Raw genomic sequence first — 16,993 nt, forward strand, 5'->3', positions numbered from 1 at the left:
GGTGAAAAGTGCTATATAAGAGCTGTGCATTATTATTTTCAGTAGTGAACAATGACATCATCTACTTCCAGCTGGCTGGGAGACTTCCCAGTCCTCCCAGACAAGGATCCAGCCACAGAGACCCATGCACTTATCACCTCCAAGCTGGATTACTGTAACTCACTGTATCTGGGCCAGGTTGAAGGTGAAAGCAATGCAGAGGTTCTCGTTTGTGGAAAATGTGACCGCTCACCCCTTCAATAGGACAGATTTCCATAAGTTGTACTCTGCACCCATCATCGGCTCTCCGTCTGCTTCCATTGCCAATTCAAGAGCTTGGTTCTGAACTTCAAAGCCATTATCAACAGGTCAGGATCCAGCCACGTTAGTGACTGCATTTTGATGCATGACCCACCAAGACAGCTGTGCTCCTCTGGGGCAAGGCAGCTTACAAGCCCCAAGGTGTTAAAGCATTTTCAATTGAGGGGCACCGCTGCGGAACCAACGACCAGAGGAATTTCATCTAAACCAAAGTATGAGCACTTTTAGAGCATGCTGCAAAACTCACCTTTTTGAGAAACCTTTCCCACCATAGCTGGAATATAAAAAGTACCGAAGAAGAGCTTCCTGGTACCTGGGCGAGAGGAGAGCAAATGCTGTGCTGAATTCGAAATGTTACATCTGCTGCATTCCCTTAACCTGTTAGTGGTATAATTCTATCCAAGAGGGCAAAAAAGTTTGCTTGGCAATATTTGCACTTTAGAAACTCCTGCTGATTACCTTTCATGGTTTCATTATCCTCCTAAACATTTAGTGAATTTATTTTTGTCTCTCAAATATTTGTTTTGTTGTTTTGCTGTGGAAGAGGAGAGGTTAGGAACAGATTGAGGTGTAAAAAGACAAAAGTGAGCCAAAGAACAAAGACTTTTAGGCAGCACCATCAATTTAGTTGCATGGAACTGAAGGAATCCTCTGTAGCATGGGGCATGGGTCAGTTGCTGGAGGATTATCTGCACCTTGAAGTCTTTAAATCACAATTTGAAGACTTCAATAGCTCAGACATAGGTGAGAGGTTTATTGCAGGAGTGGGTGGGTGAGATTCTGTGGCCTGCATTGTGCAGGAGGTCAGACTAGATGATCATAATGGTCCCTTCTGACCTTAAAGTCTATGAGTCTATGAATCCATTGTAACTGATAAAAGAATTCTTCTCTTTAGACTCTCTTGGGAAAATAATCAAGGAAATATAACTGTAAATCACTCTTCAGGTTGTTCATGTGAAGTCCATCATCAGAGAATAGTTGAAAAGGTGCTGTACCTTCATTACATAATTAGAAAATAGGTTTTTTAGCCATATTGGGGTTGGGTTTAACAGTTGGAGAAGAATTTTCATTTAAATTAGAAGTCTTTTGTTGGATTCAGAACCATGACAACTTTAATCAGAGGAAGAAAACTGACTGGTTTCCCCTGGCCCCCCACATCCTTATCATAGTGTATTGCCTTGCTTCTACAATTGAAAGTTTCTGCACCTTTGAAGCTCTATAAAATGATGAGTATGGGCCCCTTCAAAAATATTGTATTTAAAACAATCTATTACCAGACTTCTTCACCATCACTGCACGTGACTTTACAGAAGCTGTGAGAGTAGTATCCTTGTCAAAAGTAGACAGAGATCCTTTTATATATTTGGACAGGGAATAGTTTGCATCTAACGAATTGGGATGGGGAAAACTTTCTAGGAAAGTGGATTCTTGCAGATGTTGGACTTGAGCTCAAAAAAATGATGTGCTGAGAGATGCACCTATTATCTCCACATTACAAAAAAACCCTTCGTGCCAAGGTGGTTACAGTTAATACAACCCAAAGTTGAAAAGTATGGAGCTGATCCGCTAAAGTATTGAATGTGTATTTTTGATGGGTGAAAATTCACATTAAACCAGTGGGTTCAGCTTTTCCCCATGGGATCCCCACCCATCTGACCATAAAAAAAAGGGACGATACTCATGACCTCCCTGGACTTGTGTGTGACTCATAGCTTAGACATCTCACCAACCATCTTATTTCTGACCCAAAAGACAGTTGCCAGCAAACATAGAACTTCACTTTCTTGATTACACAAATGCAGTTAAAAGCAGACTGGATCTGTTTCCTCTGCATCTGAGCTCTGCTTGACCAGAGTTGAGATTCCCCCACCCATGTTTAATTAATTTGTAATCCTTGTAAATAAAGGTGGACAACGCAGCCCTTTGCAAACCCAGTCTTGAGAATAAACTCTCACGTGTTGAGGTACTAGGAGTTGGGAGTGTCCCTCTGTTGATGCTCCCTAGGGTAAGGTGTGTATTGCCTTGTAATAGAGCTGTGGCTGGAATACAGGCAGAAGGAGGGGCTTGGAATATGCCAGCTCATGATCCTTTCGTGAACCATGTCAAAACTTGTAACTCAAGGAGGGTAAAGAGGGCCCCTGTATCAAACACCATGGCCAGAGCCATGTGAGAGCGAAAGAAGGTGCCTTTGTAATTCCAAGACTCTTGCCTCAAAACCACAAATACAAACGAAAGTAAAACAATGTCGAGAGCTGTTAACTCTTGTAAACACACCAGCCATTTTGGGTATTGCCCTAGGACTGGGAGTCTGGAATGTATTAGTTCTAATTCCAGCTCTGACCTGACTCTCCTGGCCTTAGACAATTCCCTTAACCTCTTTCTCTTCCTTCATCTGTAAAATGAGGCTATTGATAGTATTACATTACTATTGTTGTACTACTGCCTTTAGGTTGTTGGAATGAGAACTGCACAATTGTGTCATAAGCCTCAGACTGCTAATAGAGACTCTATTTTAGACTGAGTGGTAAGGACATGTGCTTTTGGAGCAGGAGATTTTGGGTTTTGTCCCCATATTTCTGTGAGATTTCTAGGTAGCCATGGGTGTGCCGACCTCAAGGCATGTTCTGAAGATTAGTTAATGTTTGTAAAGCACTTTAAAGATGAAAAGTGCTGTGCAAGTGCTAAATTTATTAAATGTAATTCATTAATTGTAATCTAATCCCAGGGAGACTGTGAGAGCTAACATATGCTACTCATACCACCTGTATTAAAGTTCAGATTCTTCTACCTGGCATAGTGACCATATCCAGCCTGCCCTCTCTTGGCACCTGCTGAATAGTGCATTGTGCTACATTTGTCAAGTCAACTCAGTGGTCTGTGGGCCTCTGGTGGTATTACCGTTTGCTACTGAACTCGAACAAAAACAAAATCCACCCAAATCCACCAGACAGAGACTGATTTAGATGCCCAAACCTCTGCAAGATTCAGTTTGTCTTGATTTAATTAGCTGAAGGGGAGGCTCCCCAAGTTCCTTTCAGGGTCTCTAGAAGGTGTCTCTGTAGTCACTGTGAATTACTGCAGGGCTCCAGGGGGAGATGAAGAATAGAAATAGTACAAGCCTGTGTTTTGACTTATTGGGAAAATAGGACTTATTGGGAAAATGGTTCTCTTGCACCTTTTGCTGCTGGGTCTGGCTGTTTGGCATTTTGAAAACAATATGTTTCTTGCTGGGGGATGAAGGCAAAGCAACTCACTTGTTGCGGATGCATGAATTTTTGCTGACTAGTGTAACTGTTGCGTGCATTTCACTGAATTGCATTGTCTAATCAGACTCCTGTTTTTTCCATGTCTTCCAGTCGGCATATGCTGTGTCAGTGCTCAGAGAGTGTGCTAAGTTGCGTCCTGCAGATCCCATGGTTCCTCTTCTGGCTGCTAAGGTCTGCATTGGGCCACTGCACTGGGTAAGTGAGCTGATGCAATTCTTCTTACATAATGTATTAGGTACCGCAGTGCCAGTGCCATAGTGCAGTAAAAAAAAAAAAAAACAACCCTGTGAAATATATATCAGCAGTGAAATTTTGAAATGAGATTCACTGGCACAGTAGAGCAAAGAAAAAATACAAGATGATCAGGAATTATTTCCCTGGGTAGCCTAGGGCTGCTTGTTCAGGTTAATTTCCAGAACAGAATCCAAATCATTAACGTTCACATTCTAATGGCTCTGGTGGGGGTAGAGTGAACCGGGCCCCTCGTCTATTAGTCATACAGCTCTGCTGGACAGCTCAGTCCTTTGTTCTTGAGTCCCTGTGTCAGGCTTTTGTATATACATGCTCCAGAAACAGAGTGGGGCTGGGAGACCGCGCCCGTGAAATTCTGTTTATCCTAAAAAGCAGAAACATCTGTCAGTCTTTTGCTGCTTGGTTTAATTAATGGAATGAGAGCTTGCTTTTCCACCGCTGTCTTCCTGCAGCCAATAAGGGATTACAGATGGAAATTTTAAATCAAACAAAAGAGGTGACAGGCATAAAAGAAAACATCATAAAAATCAGCTTCGGTTGAGTGGAAAATCTGATTTTTTTTTTTCACCCTAGGAGCCAGATCCGTAGCTGTGTAAATCAGCATAATTCAATTGAAGTCAGCGGAGCGACATAAACTTACACCAGCTGAGAATCTGGCAATATATGTTTTTCAAAGGCAACCACATGCCAAAATAAGCTGTGCTATAATTTTAAAGGTCTGACACGAGTTGACAAAAGACAAGAAGTATCATCTTGCTGAAGAGCTGGCCCTTCCAGGTCACGCGTGAGGGCCCTGGGGGATACCATGTGGGGAAGCTGCTACTGCCACTGCCCAGGCTGTGCCTGTTCAGGTGATAGGGTGTCTCGCTCCACGGTGATCCGTGTGACCCCTTTCCAGAGCACTAAAATTCACGCACAAATTTTAATCTTTTTTAATTCAGAAATTGAATGTCTGATACTTAAAAGAGAGATTTTTAAAAAGCAAAGTGCAAACAGCCAGCAGGTTATGCTGAACATTCTGCTTACCCTTTCTCATCAGATGGTTTTCAAGATAAAAATTGTATTCACCACTCAGAACTAGAGTATCCTGCGGTGATCATGATTAGGAAATGTCTTCTGCCTAGTTTTTGAAACTCGGTCCTGGTCCTGTGAGGAGAATCACTCCGGCAGACCCAGGCATTCACACAGACCATAAAGTCAACGGGGTTCTGTGTGAGCTCAGAGAGCCAGCCTAGCGATTCTTCTTGCAGGACTCAAGCCTAGACGAAACCATCTTACACAATAATGATAAATCTAGTGCAAGCCAGCATACTAATAAAGGGTTCCTGCCTATTTTAAATGTCACAAAGAGATGACCGTCATCTAATAGATTGATACTTATTAACTTATGAACAATCCTGCGGCTCCTGCTAATCACAAACTTTGCACTAGGGAAGGCTGCATTTTCCTCCCACGTTACTTGCTATACATGCAGTCTCCTGCTATAACGAGCCTGCAGATATAACTGAAATAATAGAATGAATGAACCCTTTGAGGTTCAGTTCTGAAAGTAAAATCATTGTGATGATCTCACGTTTTCTGTAGGCACTGAAGCTGTAACCAAGGCCTCTACCATTGGAATAAAGTGGGCCCTTGATATTTGTTGAGATGAAAGGACTAGGCTGCTACATTGAGGGAAAAGAAATGGAACAGAATTCTTGTGTCTACCATACATTGTGCTACTGCTTTCCTGCTAGCTTAGCTTGTTTCCTTTCTTCCTCTCTTTAAATATTAAGGATCAAATATCTAACAGCAACCATTTCATTGTGTGCTCACAGTCTACTGTTGGTTCAAACTATGCACCTGCAGCTATGGGTTCCAGTTATAACATTTAGAGGCCTACCCACCTGATTTTTGCCTGCGATCAGGTGCTTATTAGTAGCCTCTCTTTTGGTCCCATCTGCAGTTTACAGATTACAAGTGCAAAATTAGACGACTGTTTGAACCCCATTAATTTGTGTTTTGCCCAGACTGCATAATCTTCAGCACTTGATTAGATTTCAGCACTGAACGAAACATCAGGATGATGATGATGATGTGTATTACAAGAGTACATAGAGGCCACAATTAAGATCGTTGTGCTAGAAGCCATAAAAACACATAGAAAGACACGGTGCCTGCCTTGAAGAGCTCATAGTATAAACAGAGAAACAGTACGCTTCCTTGTTGTTGTTGTTTTTTTTAATATTCCCCAGCCACCTCCCTCACTCCCCTCTGTGCAGATGCCCCAGCCCCCCTGGTCTGCTATTGTCACCCCAGAGCACCCTCCTTCAGCTGTGCATAGATTCAGGCTCAGTCTGGAGCCATCTGAATACAAAGAAAAGTTAATCAGTTAAAAAAAAGTTAAAAGGTGTCCTAACTCTAATAAAGAAAAGGATGAGCTGCCATCTTGTCATTCCGATGGTGTAGGTTAGGATTTGGGAAACGCACCTTGCCATTCCAGCTGCTGATTTCCTTTAAGACTAGAACTTGTCTTATCTCATCTTTGGGGTGTATGAGGAATTAGAGGGACGCTCAAAGCTGTTATAAGGCAAGATCTAGTGATTAAAAAATAAGAGCCATCTTCCCTTATGGGGGGAAGGGAGTAAGGCGGCATAAGGCACCCCATAATTCGGTGCACAGCTAACATCTGAAAAGTAGTATGCTGCTAGGGTAACAAGAGGAGAGTCTGGGAGATAAATGGGAGTGAGTCATAACTCCCTGCCTGCTCTGCTCCTGGGGCAGTCCAGCTGTGTACAGCCCTTTACTCATGGCAGATTGCAAAGTGACAAGCAAGCCGTAGATAAACACAAATTGAGAAAGAGAGGGGATGTGTGTTTAACAGTTGTTCCCCATGGCAAGATGTATTTTCTGTGCCCCAATTTAAAGCCTATCTAAAACCCACTGGAGTCAATGGGAGTCTTTCTATTTGGATCAGGCCCTTACTTCCCTGAATGGGATCGTGTCCAGTGAAGTATGGAAATGTCCGCTCTCACTGAACTGCAAGCACTGTTCCATGGGGGCCCGATTCTGCCACCATTTCTCACACTGAGTAGTGCTGTACTATGTAAGTATTTTGCCTGAAGAAGGCACTGCTGATTCTATGGATGGTGGCAGAATATATAGATGGAGATAACAGCACTGAAATACTGTCAGGTAATCAAAAATTTATATATATATTAGTACACACATTCTTGTTCTTCTTTCAGTAAATGGGCTAGATTCTACCCTGACACTGAAGTCAATGGGATTGCAGGGATGTAAAACTGGGCAAAAATGGGTGGAGTCCCTTTAAAACTACAGAAATTGATTGTAAAAAAAGTCAATCTTACATAGTCCCCCATCCACTAGTAGGTAGTAACCTATTCTTCTGTCAGCAAAAGTAGGTTTGCCAGTAAACTTAAAGAGTTTCTGCCTTGGGAAAGCTGTTTCCCTAAATGTCATAATTACAGTAATTATGTGCATTTAAATTACATGGTAATAAAATTAGAATCAAATCACTGTAAACTGAAGCTGGACAAGTTAGAAAAGCAGTGATCAATGGCAATGTACATAGAGAGCTGGATCAATATTTAATTGAACAATCTAACGGGAAAAAATATTAACTGTTTTTCACTTTGGTTTTCAGGAAGTGTAAGATCTGATTAATTCCTAACTTGCTGGAAATGTGACTAGTGTATTATTAGTTGAATTATGAAATAAATATAAATATTTGATTGCCATTTAGCCAGAAAAAGGGTGAAATAAGAACATCATTTATACAAATGAAAAAGCAGACTCGTGCTTTCTTTGTCTCTCTACTGTATGCTTTTGGTGCATTACTATACCCTGACAGTTTACTGTCCAGATGCAAGCAGTACTTTAATCTTATTTTTTACTGTTAGCAACTGAAATAATTTCAACACCATTTATGCATCTGGATAATTGTAATGTGTCGTGGGGAGTACAGAACTGTTTCTTTGCTGGTTAATCAAGCAATCATTTAATTTATAGTACCAGCTTTGTACACAGTATCCTGGAACACTTTAAAAAAACAAAAATAAATAAAAATTGAATATGCCAATGTGATTTAGTGTGTCCAAAATACCCATTATGTATCTATAAAGAGATCTCCAGTGCAAAGTAAATTGAAATAAAAATATACTTTACTATACAATGCAATCAATACATACAGAGCCTGAGCCAGAAAAGAGCTGAATACCTTCAGCTCCTGTTGAAGTTAAGAGCCAGATCCTCAGCTGATGTAACTTGGTATAGTTCCATTGATTTCACTGGAGCTGTGCTGATTTACACCAACAGATGAGCTGTTCCCCAAAGAGCCCGAGTCTGTTCTGTTCCCCAGAGAGCCCAGTTACTCCTAAGATTGGACCCACATTGAGCAGTAAGCAGTGTCTTGTTCAGGTTATATTAGAATTATAGGTTTTCACAAATAGAAAAGTGTGGAGTGAACAGCAAATCAGTATTTTATTAGTCTGAGGGCCTAAAAGAGCTGCCTCAAGGGAGCAGAAAAGTGCTAAAACTTGTACACCTGTACAGATCACTCTTGCCTATTTAGAGACACAACTGGACCTATGGTTAACAGTGCCCCAGAGATTTAAAAGCTTTCTGGAACAAGCTGTAACTTTCAGTTTATTCCACATCCATACAGGGTACAGTATATTTAACGTGTTTCATTGGGCCAAATGTGATTTAAGGCCCTGTCCTCCCTGGGTCCCAAGAACAGTTTGCTGAACCCATTTATAAATCTTTTAAAACATGGTTCCAGTGCAACAATTTGGCCAGCTGACATGGATAAGGACAAACTGTGTTCTAGCTTGTGGGCTATGTTCAGCCCTGGAATGAGTCATGCCAATCCAAGTGATGTCTAGCCAGTCATCTTTAAACTATCTACAGAAAGTGCTATGAGATTTTAAATGATTGCAGATGATCAAATCATTTGTTATTTTCATTAGAAAGCTGACACAGTCTGCACCACTAGGCCACTCCCTCACGGTTCAGGCATTTGTCCAGTATGAATTCAGGGAAAAGAGAGCCACCTACTGAACTACTAGAGCTGCTTCCTGATGCACCCGCCATTCCTTATCATTCTTCCAGCCGAGTGCTGACTGTGACGTTCCCCTCTGGTATTGTCTGGACCGGTGGATCTGCTAGGTCACTCCGATCCTTGACTCTGGGAGCCAGCCTTACCCTGCTCTGCTGTGAGAACCCCCACTCCTGGGCTGTTCACGCACAGCCTCTGGCACGTAAGCTGCTCCCACTTACTTGCAAGTGAATGTCACTAGCCAATATCTCTGGTCCCAGACAGAACCCTGGGAACCTCCGACTTGCAGTGTCCAGTTATGCCCACTGGACACTGCAAGCTTATAAATTTCTTTGTTAAATTGACAAACTCATATGTACCAGGCTTGTTCTCCCAAGGGGAGCCTCTGAGACACTTCAAACCAAATGCATTGCTTCAGGTAGAATAAACAGACAGATTTATTAACTATAAAGATAGATTTTAAGTGATTATAAATCAAAGTATAACAAGTCAGAGTGGTTACCAAAATCAAATAAAATATAAGCACGCAGTCTAAACTCTCAACCCTCTTAGACTGGGCAGCAACTGGATGAAGCAGTTTTTCTCACCCCACTGGATATTGCAGTCCTTTATACAGGTTTGTTCCTTCAACCTGGGCCAATCTCCTGTGTTGGAGTCTTGTCTTCTTCTCAGTGTCTCGGTTGCTTGCAGCATAGGTGGGGGCAGGAGAAGGGCCCAGTATGTGTCCACTCTGCCTGTTTTATACTCTCAGTCCATGTGCTTGTAGAACACAAGTCCAGGCATGTCTGTGTGGCATTGCTGAGTCTCCTTAAGCAAGTATCAGAGGGGTAACCCTGTTAGTCTGGATCTGTAAAAGTGGCAGAGAGTCCTGTGGCACCTTATGGACTAACAGACGTATTGGAGCTTAAGCTTTCGTGGGTGAATACCCACTTTGTCGTATGCATGTAGTGGAAACTTCCAGAGGCAGGTATAAATATGCAAGCAAGAATCAGGCTAGGGATAACGAGGTTAGTTCAATCAGGGAGGATGGGGCCCTCTTCTAGCAGTTGAGGTGTGAACACCGAGGGAGGAGAAACTGCTTTTGTAGTTGGCTAGCCATTCACAGCCTGTGTTTAATCCTGAGCTGATGGTGTCAAATTTGCATATGAACTGAAGCTCAGCAGTTTCTCTTTGAAGTCTGGTCCTGAAGTTTTTTGCTGCAGGATGGCTACCTTTAAATCTGCTATTGTGTGTCCAGAGAGGTTGAAGGGTTCTCCTACAGGTTTTTGTATACAAAAGCAAGGTTGAGCAATTCCCCTGGTGGGGCCTCAGGCAGGTGAGTCATCGCATTGTAGCTCCATTGCTGGACAATGGCTGTTGATGGGTTGTTTGGCACCCCGCCCGAGCGTGCTGGGCATTGGTTACTTTCCTTGCTGTTGCCTCTGGGGAGCTAATATTTGGCTGATTCCCCAACTTGCAGCATGCTTTAGTGACCACTATACGACACAGTTCTCATAACTTTATATGCATTAATGATGCACATATATGAATAGAGAAATGACTCTCAGCAGATCATAGCTTTCCCCTGATACCTTACAAGACATGTTTTATATGTGAAATCACGATGATATGAAAATGAAGAATATGAGGGTTACAGTACGCTCCCCCAAGGTACAGAATGTCACACTGATTTTGTCTAATTTTGAAGAGTTTGTGAAATCTTATGGGATCACAGCACAAGTTGGTGCTGTCAATAATAATAATTTCAGATTTGAATTGAAGTAGTTCCGTGTCCCTAATTATGTTCAAGGTACCATTGTACAAATACATATAGATGAGCTAATGCCTACAGACATGCATCAAATTCTGAACATCTTGCAGCTTCTGACTGTCCCGTGTTATTAACCTCCCTTAATGGATTGGTTTCAATGGGGAGACCTCCCTGTGCTGTCTGCTTCTTTATGAATTCTAGGGAGGTCATTATAGAGCTTTAAAAAATCGTGGAGCCAAATGGAGTCTAGTCTAAGATTAGCCTTAATAGTAACAGGTAGCATGGGCTAGTGGCTAGGGCACTAGACTGGAAGTTGGGAGACGAGTCTCAGTAGAAAACACTCTTCTGTCTCTATTGGTCTCTGACCAGTATGTATAAATAGCTAAAGGACACTGATGCCTATTGGCACTGGTAGGTTTTGGGTCTGACACTGTTTCAGGTGCTGTGGGAGTACTCTGTGAGTAAAGAATTGCCACTGCTCTAAATGATGGTTCCCACTCATGCCACAGCTCTTCATACTGGAGCGATTTCAAAGTCTCTCAGTGTCAGGGACTACCAAAAATGCTGGCTTCTATGTGCCTCCCTGGTGATTGAACAGCTAGTACTGCAGGGGGGTGAGACCTCAATAGCCCCATGTAGAAGTAGCCACCATGAACTTGGGTGCCATGTAATTTGGCAGCATTGGAAAGGATGGCACAAAATACTTAACAGATTCAACCAACTTTAAAACGTGTGGGCTTAGTTTCTTGTCATGCATAATCAGTGAGCCATTCTATATGCTGCAACCCCCTGTATTCTACTTCCACTTTGTCCATTAGTCACTGAACACCCCAGGGGCCTCCTCTCATTCACTTTTTCTTTTCTTCTCTTTGTCTCTTTGTTCACTGTTTGCTTTTCATTTCTTTTCTCTCTCTTTGGGCTGCAACATCCCCTCTTCTTTGAATTGATTGAATAATTGTATCCCTGCCTACAATCCAATACAGAAATTTAATAATTATAAAAAAACTCAGTCCTATTCTTGTTACAATTAAAATTAAAGACCAAAGCAATGGTGGTATTGTTTGAAATGCCCCAACTTTTTCCATCCTGGTAGGTGCTTCTCTAGTCTGTTGCCCCACATCACTCTCCTTGTTTTCATCTGTAAAGCTGTCCTCATCCTACTCCTCTCTGCCATCAGTTTGCAGGAGCAGCAGCGGCTGTTCATGAATGCAGGTTCAGTGTGGTGGGGCTTCAACCTTTTGATAAATAAGTTGAGCCAATTAAAAACCAGATGGGTGGCTGTATGCCAGGAGACAGCATCTGCTGTTCCCCCATCCTTGTCAGTGTGCCCATGGGCTTGGCTCAAGTACGCACCAAAAGCTCTGGTCAAATAACCTGGTTTGCTGGAACAGGCACTCTCTATTTCAGGGAAAACATCTCTCAGGTTTATGCTACTAACAACTGTTCAGCTTCCATCAAAGAGGATGCGGGGGGTGGGGAGGAATAACCCAGATTATTATATCATCAGTGGCAGTTCACAGCTTGGTAATACATTTCTCTGAGAGCTGTGTGCGCTTCCCTGTGGCCTAGAGGAGGAGTTAGCCAGTCATCCAAACTCCCGTTGACAAATAATGAAATAATGCAGCATGAGAATTAGCAGTGCTTTAATGTAGCTTTGGGTATCTTTGTTTTTAACCTCCTGTCATTTTTCAGCTTCCTGGGCTCCACCCCTGCAGTCTGGAGTCCTATTCTGCTGCTGTTGCTCTCTTCTTTCCCTATTCAACACGGAGCACGCAGAAGAGGCTCTGTGTATCTGTGTCTGTCTCTCATTTCTGGGAAGCTTTGAGGCTGTGTCAGAACAGAATTCAGGCTTAGATTCCACTTGCTTCTGAGAGAACTAAAAATAAAAAAAAAAGGAGGAGGAGGAAAGAAATTAAATTACATTCAAGCTGTTGCCTGTAAACTGATGCCCAAGGATTTTTTTTTCTTTACCAGGTGTCATATTGAGGTTCCCCACCTGAAATATTTAACCTCTCATCACCCATAGCATGTTCTTAGAGCTAGGATTCACTATTATTAGTTTGTTTTTGGTAATGCCCATAATGGGCTATGCATTTTCCAAACACAAAAGAATGCAAGGGGCTGTGGTCAGAGTCTATATCTCCAGGCTTGCTGGCACCGGCTGTAGCTTGCAACCAAACGGTTGATCCAAATGGTCCACCCCAGGGTTTGTGACCCGAGAATGGGGCCCTATTTGAAATTAATTATGCCTCCATTAGATTAATTTTCAGTTATACTGAAGCCCTGCAGTCTTGGTCCCATGATCCTTGGCAACTTAGTGGGAATGGGTTGGTTCATGATTTCTCCCCAACCCCATCTGCTGCCTAGTCCTGCTGCGACTGTTGTCTCTCTTGGATCCTTCTAACTGAGACTTACCAACATGAACACATAGTTCATGGCAGACCAGGGCGTGGATGTTCCCTGCGCTTGTGTGCCGTGCACTAAGTGTCCATGTGAACCATGCTTCCGCACACTAAAAGTTCCTTAGGGTGCTTTGATCTACTCTCCTTTCAAAGTGGGGTAGCTCAGAGTACACTCGGGAATTTCTAGTGCACCGCCACAGGGTCCACATGGACACTTAGTGCACAACACGCTGGTGTGGGATAGGTTCACGCCTTGGCTTGTCACAAAGGAAGGGTTTGTTGAGACACGCCCAGAGTGACAGCTGGCATATCTATAAAATCTGTAGTGAATGAGTTCTCCACCTGGAATGCAGGCACGTCAGGAAACATTTGTGTTGAGAGCTGAGGCCTAGTGAATGTTGATGTGAATGAAAGGTTTGCAGGTTTTCAGGCTCTCTAAGAATTGGGGAAGAGGGGGTGGGTGGCAGTGGCTGAACAGTGCAAAAAAAGGATTTGTGAATGTTCTTGTGAATAAAACCAGACGATTAGCTTTGCTGGAGTTTGCAAGTCCCTTTATTCTCAAAGCAGCCTTTGGGTGACCACGTGTTTATTCACAGGAATCTCTGTGGAAAGCCAAAATTTCATTAATTCTCGTCTGAATAAATATTTACAAATGGTCCTGAATAACTTGCAAGCAGGAAAAAATGAATGTTGTGCCTCCTATTTATAAAACTCAGGTCATCTAGTTCGGGAAAGGAAACAATGCCAGCTGATATCGATGACCAGTCATGCAGCCTGAATAGCAAATATGTATAGTGACCCGTTCATACGCAAATCAGAAGCTAAAATTTCTGCATCTCACCTCCAAGCCCTTCATTTCATTTAGACTACTGCTGCTGAGATCATCTTCCTTTTTGCTCTTCTCCTCATGTCTTCCCCCACAGAATCCCTTATCTGGCTCTTTCTCTGCCTCATCTCTTTTCCTGGTTCTTTCCTACATCAAATGCAAGCTTCTTGTTCTCACCTTCAGGGCTTGGCAAGACTCTGTCTTCCCACATCTTTTCTATCCACTCCTCTTATTAGCTCCCTTAATCCTTAAATTCCACCCAGTCATATCTCCTAATTCTTTCTTTTATTCCTTCTATTCTCATTTTTTCATCTTCTTTCATCCTTTTACTCCCTCCCCCCTTTGTTGTGCTTCAAGACACATCCCTCTTTATCAAAGACCTCCTTAAAACCTGTTCATTTCACAGACTCCACCAATACTGATCTCCACACAGATGATGTCCCCACACACTATTGAACTTTAATGTTGTCCCTTGCATCATATCTGTCTGAATCTAGTTTGTAAGCTCTTTGGGACAGACCCCTCATTTTTTCTACTACTTGTAAAGTATAAAGTTCACTTTTTAAAAAAGTCTTTATTTTTGAGGAAGGAATGAATACAAATGGCTTAACAGGTGCAGACAAATGGGAAATCCACTCTACAATTTGAAAGGATGTGATGTTTAATGTGCATAAGCAAATAAAACCAAAGCCTGTAACACAATTGATAAGGGATTTACCTACTGCACAGTTGTCCCTGGGTATTTTTGATGAGTTGTTAACGTGAGTGTTCATACATTAATAAGAAAGAGTGATAAGGGAAGAAGAAATGAAGAGAGTGAAGGAGAGTGTGTAGGTGTGAATGAGAAAAAGGAGAAAGTGAATGTGTAAGATTATGGCTGTCTATGGTGAGGTATATTTCTCCTGGTAGGTGAGATAAGGTGTCTTGCATAAGGTCCCAGAGGGCAGAAGAATTCACCCAAATTATTTCTTCTTGCGGGGCTAATTTTTTCCATGATGAGTGCTGCGATATTTTCTGCTTCTATTCTCTTAGGGCCCAGTCCAGCAAAACCCTTAAGCATATGCTTACACTTAAGTACACGGGCAGTAGGACTGCTCATGTGCTTTTGCTGGAAAGAGGGAGGACCTCAGTCTTTCCAGTATAACAGGAACTTTTAGGACCTGATTCAAACCCTGTTGAAGTCAATGGGAATCTTCCTATTGACTTCAGTGGGCTTTGGATTAGACCAAGTGCCTTTGGTGTTAAGCCTGCTCTTCTAAATGTACAGAAAAAGAGCATCTCTATCTAGTCCTAGCAGGCACAGACTGGCTCTGGTGTGGCTCTGTGACTCTCTATAGCTAGTAAATGATCTATACCAGCAGTTTTCAACCTGTGATCTGAAAACTATGTCTAAGGGGTCTGCAAAAGGTTGTCATTACCATAGAACAGTGATTTTTCTTAAACTTAGAATTATGCCTAAGATTTCCAAAGGGGGGGTCCACACTGCCATTTGAAATATTTTAGGAGTCCGCAAATAAAAAAGGTTGAAAACCACTGATCTATTCAAGGAATGGAGATTGCTTCTTCGCTTTTAACTTAGTTTCCTTATTTCATATTTGCATTTTCAATAAATATTTCCTTGTGTTCATGTGAACTGCTAAATATTAATTCTTCTGGTAATAACATATCATTTTAATTTAGTATATAACAGCTAAATATCTTAAAATCAGACAACTTAAAAAATCCCAGGTGTATTAACTGAAATCGTTTCTGTTCATAAACAGAATGAAAATTCCTGGTCTTCTGGTACATTTCTGGCAGGCTTTGTTTCATTGCAAGAGACTTCTCTGGATATTAAGGAGATACTAAACTGCTGAGATCAGACAAGACTGAATACTAAGAAAATGCATTTAAATTAAGCCTTTAATGTTTGTCTCAGGAATGGTTCAATTCCAAACAAAACCTTCAAACCTTCTCCCCACCCCCAAATTTATAATCCGAGGTCCCAAAAGCAGGATCTTTCCAATAACAGTCTGCTATCTGGCTCTTAACCAGAGCTCACGCTGTTGATTGTTGCTGACAGGATGTGCAGTCTATTCTGTACGCTAATGAGGCATATTCTGGGGCTTTCAAGGATTAGCCACAGCTCTTTCTCTAACATTAGAAAGTTAGAAGTGTTTTCTGTCCACAATCTTGATCCCTTCTAAGGACAGTTAAGGAAACTGTATTTTAGAAGGATTGCCTGGTGATTTTGGAAAATAACCAATAACAATGCCAACTCCTTTATGATTAGTAGCTGTCTTTTAGGTTCAGATTTTACCGGCACCTGTGTTTTACGTTTTCATTAGTCTCCAGTCTAGTCTCCAGTGATCAGTGGAACTACCAGTTAGCTTTGCAGCTGCGCAGCTTCTCCAAAATGGCAGAATGGTCTCTGTGCTAGAATAGGAAAGATGGACCTATGTATTTGCCATCTTAGACCCTGAATCTGTGAGGTGCTGAGTGACCTCAATTCCCATTAACATCTGTAGTCTTTGAGGGTGCACAGCACTTGTAGAATTGGACACTTAAAATACAAAACATGGCTGGCCCAGTGGTCTAGAAGCAGTGCAACATGTTGGATCAAAATTTGGGTTCTGAACTTGAAGCCTTCTGGCCTTGGGGCAGTAGAATCTGGGGTGTGACAGTGTGCTTAGCCCAGGGGGAGGGCAAGAGGGCTTTGTTTTCCATATTTTTTCATTTTAAGAGAGGAAGTAAAACTGCCCTGAGGTTTTCACAGAAAAGATTGCACAGCAAAAGCAGATGTTGACAGATATGGGAAACACACGCCCACAAACGTTCCTGAGCAGGCAGACTTGTGGTACAGCTGTTTGTAAATAGCCAAGAGGCCCAGCATTCTTGTTTGAGAACAAGATTGGTGCCTGCCCAGTGGCAAATATTAAAACAAGATAAAATGCGCTTTAATCTCCTATAACATCTGTCAGTCTGTGTCCTCTATCCAGTAAGGCCATATCTACATTGGAAGAGGTATTTTTGTATAAGCCAAAATATGAATTTAAACCAGTATAGTTACACTGTTATAACCTCTGGGTAGACACTTACCTTGTTATAAGACTATTTCCCCCCCCCCCCTTTTTTTTTTTTTTAAATTAGCTTAAATCA

General features: G+C 42.0%; 1 protein-coding gene across 8 annotated transcripts in view; it reads left to right on the forward strand.

Moving 5' to 3' along the window:
- The window catches only part of TTC7A (tetratricopeptide repeat domain 7A), a 260,649-nt gene that overhangs the window by 85,873 nt on the left and 157,783 nt on the right, over nucleotides 1-16,993 (forward strand). For 7 of the 8 annotated variants that reach the window (XM_037895864.2, XM_043543798.1, XM_037895865.2 and 4 more), the window contains one exon: nucleotides 3,657-3,761. The exons of the other annotated variant lie outside the window; for it this stretch is intronic. In XM_037895864.2, the coding sequence (XP_037751792.1) occupies nucleotides 3,657-3,761 (105 nt within the window). The remainder of the gene's footprint in view (nucleotides 1-3,656; nucleotides 3,762-16,993) is intronic. 8 annotated transcript variants of the gene reach the window in all.

Source organism: Chelonia mydas, chromosome 3, assembly GCF_015237465.2.
Source record: "Chelonia mydas isolate rCheMyd1 chromosome 3, rCheMyd1.pri.v2, whole genome shotgun sequence".
NCBI classification, from domain to species: domain Eukaryota; kingdom Metazoa; phylum Chordata; order Testudines; family Cheloniidae; genus Chelonia; species Chelonia mydas.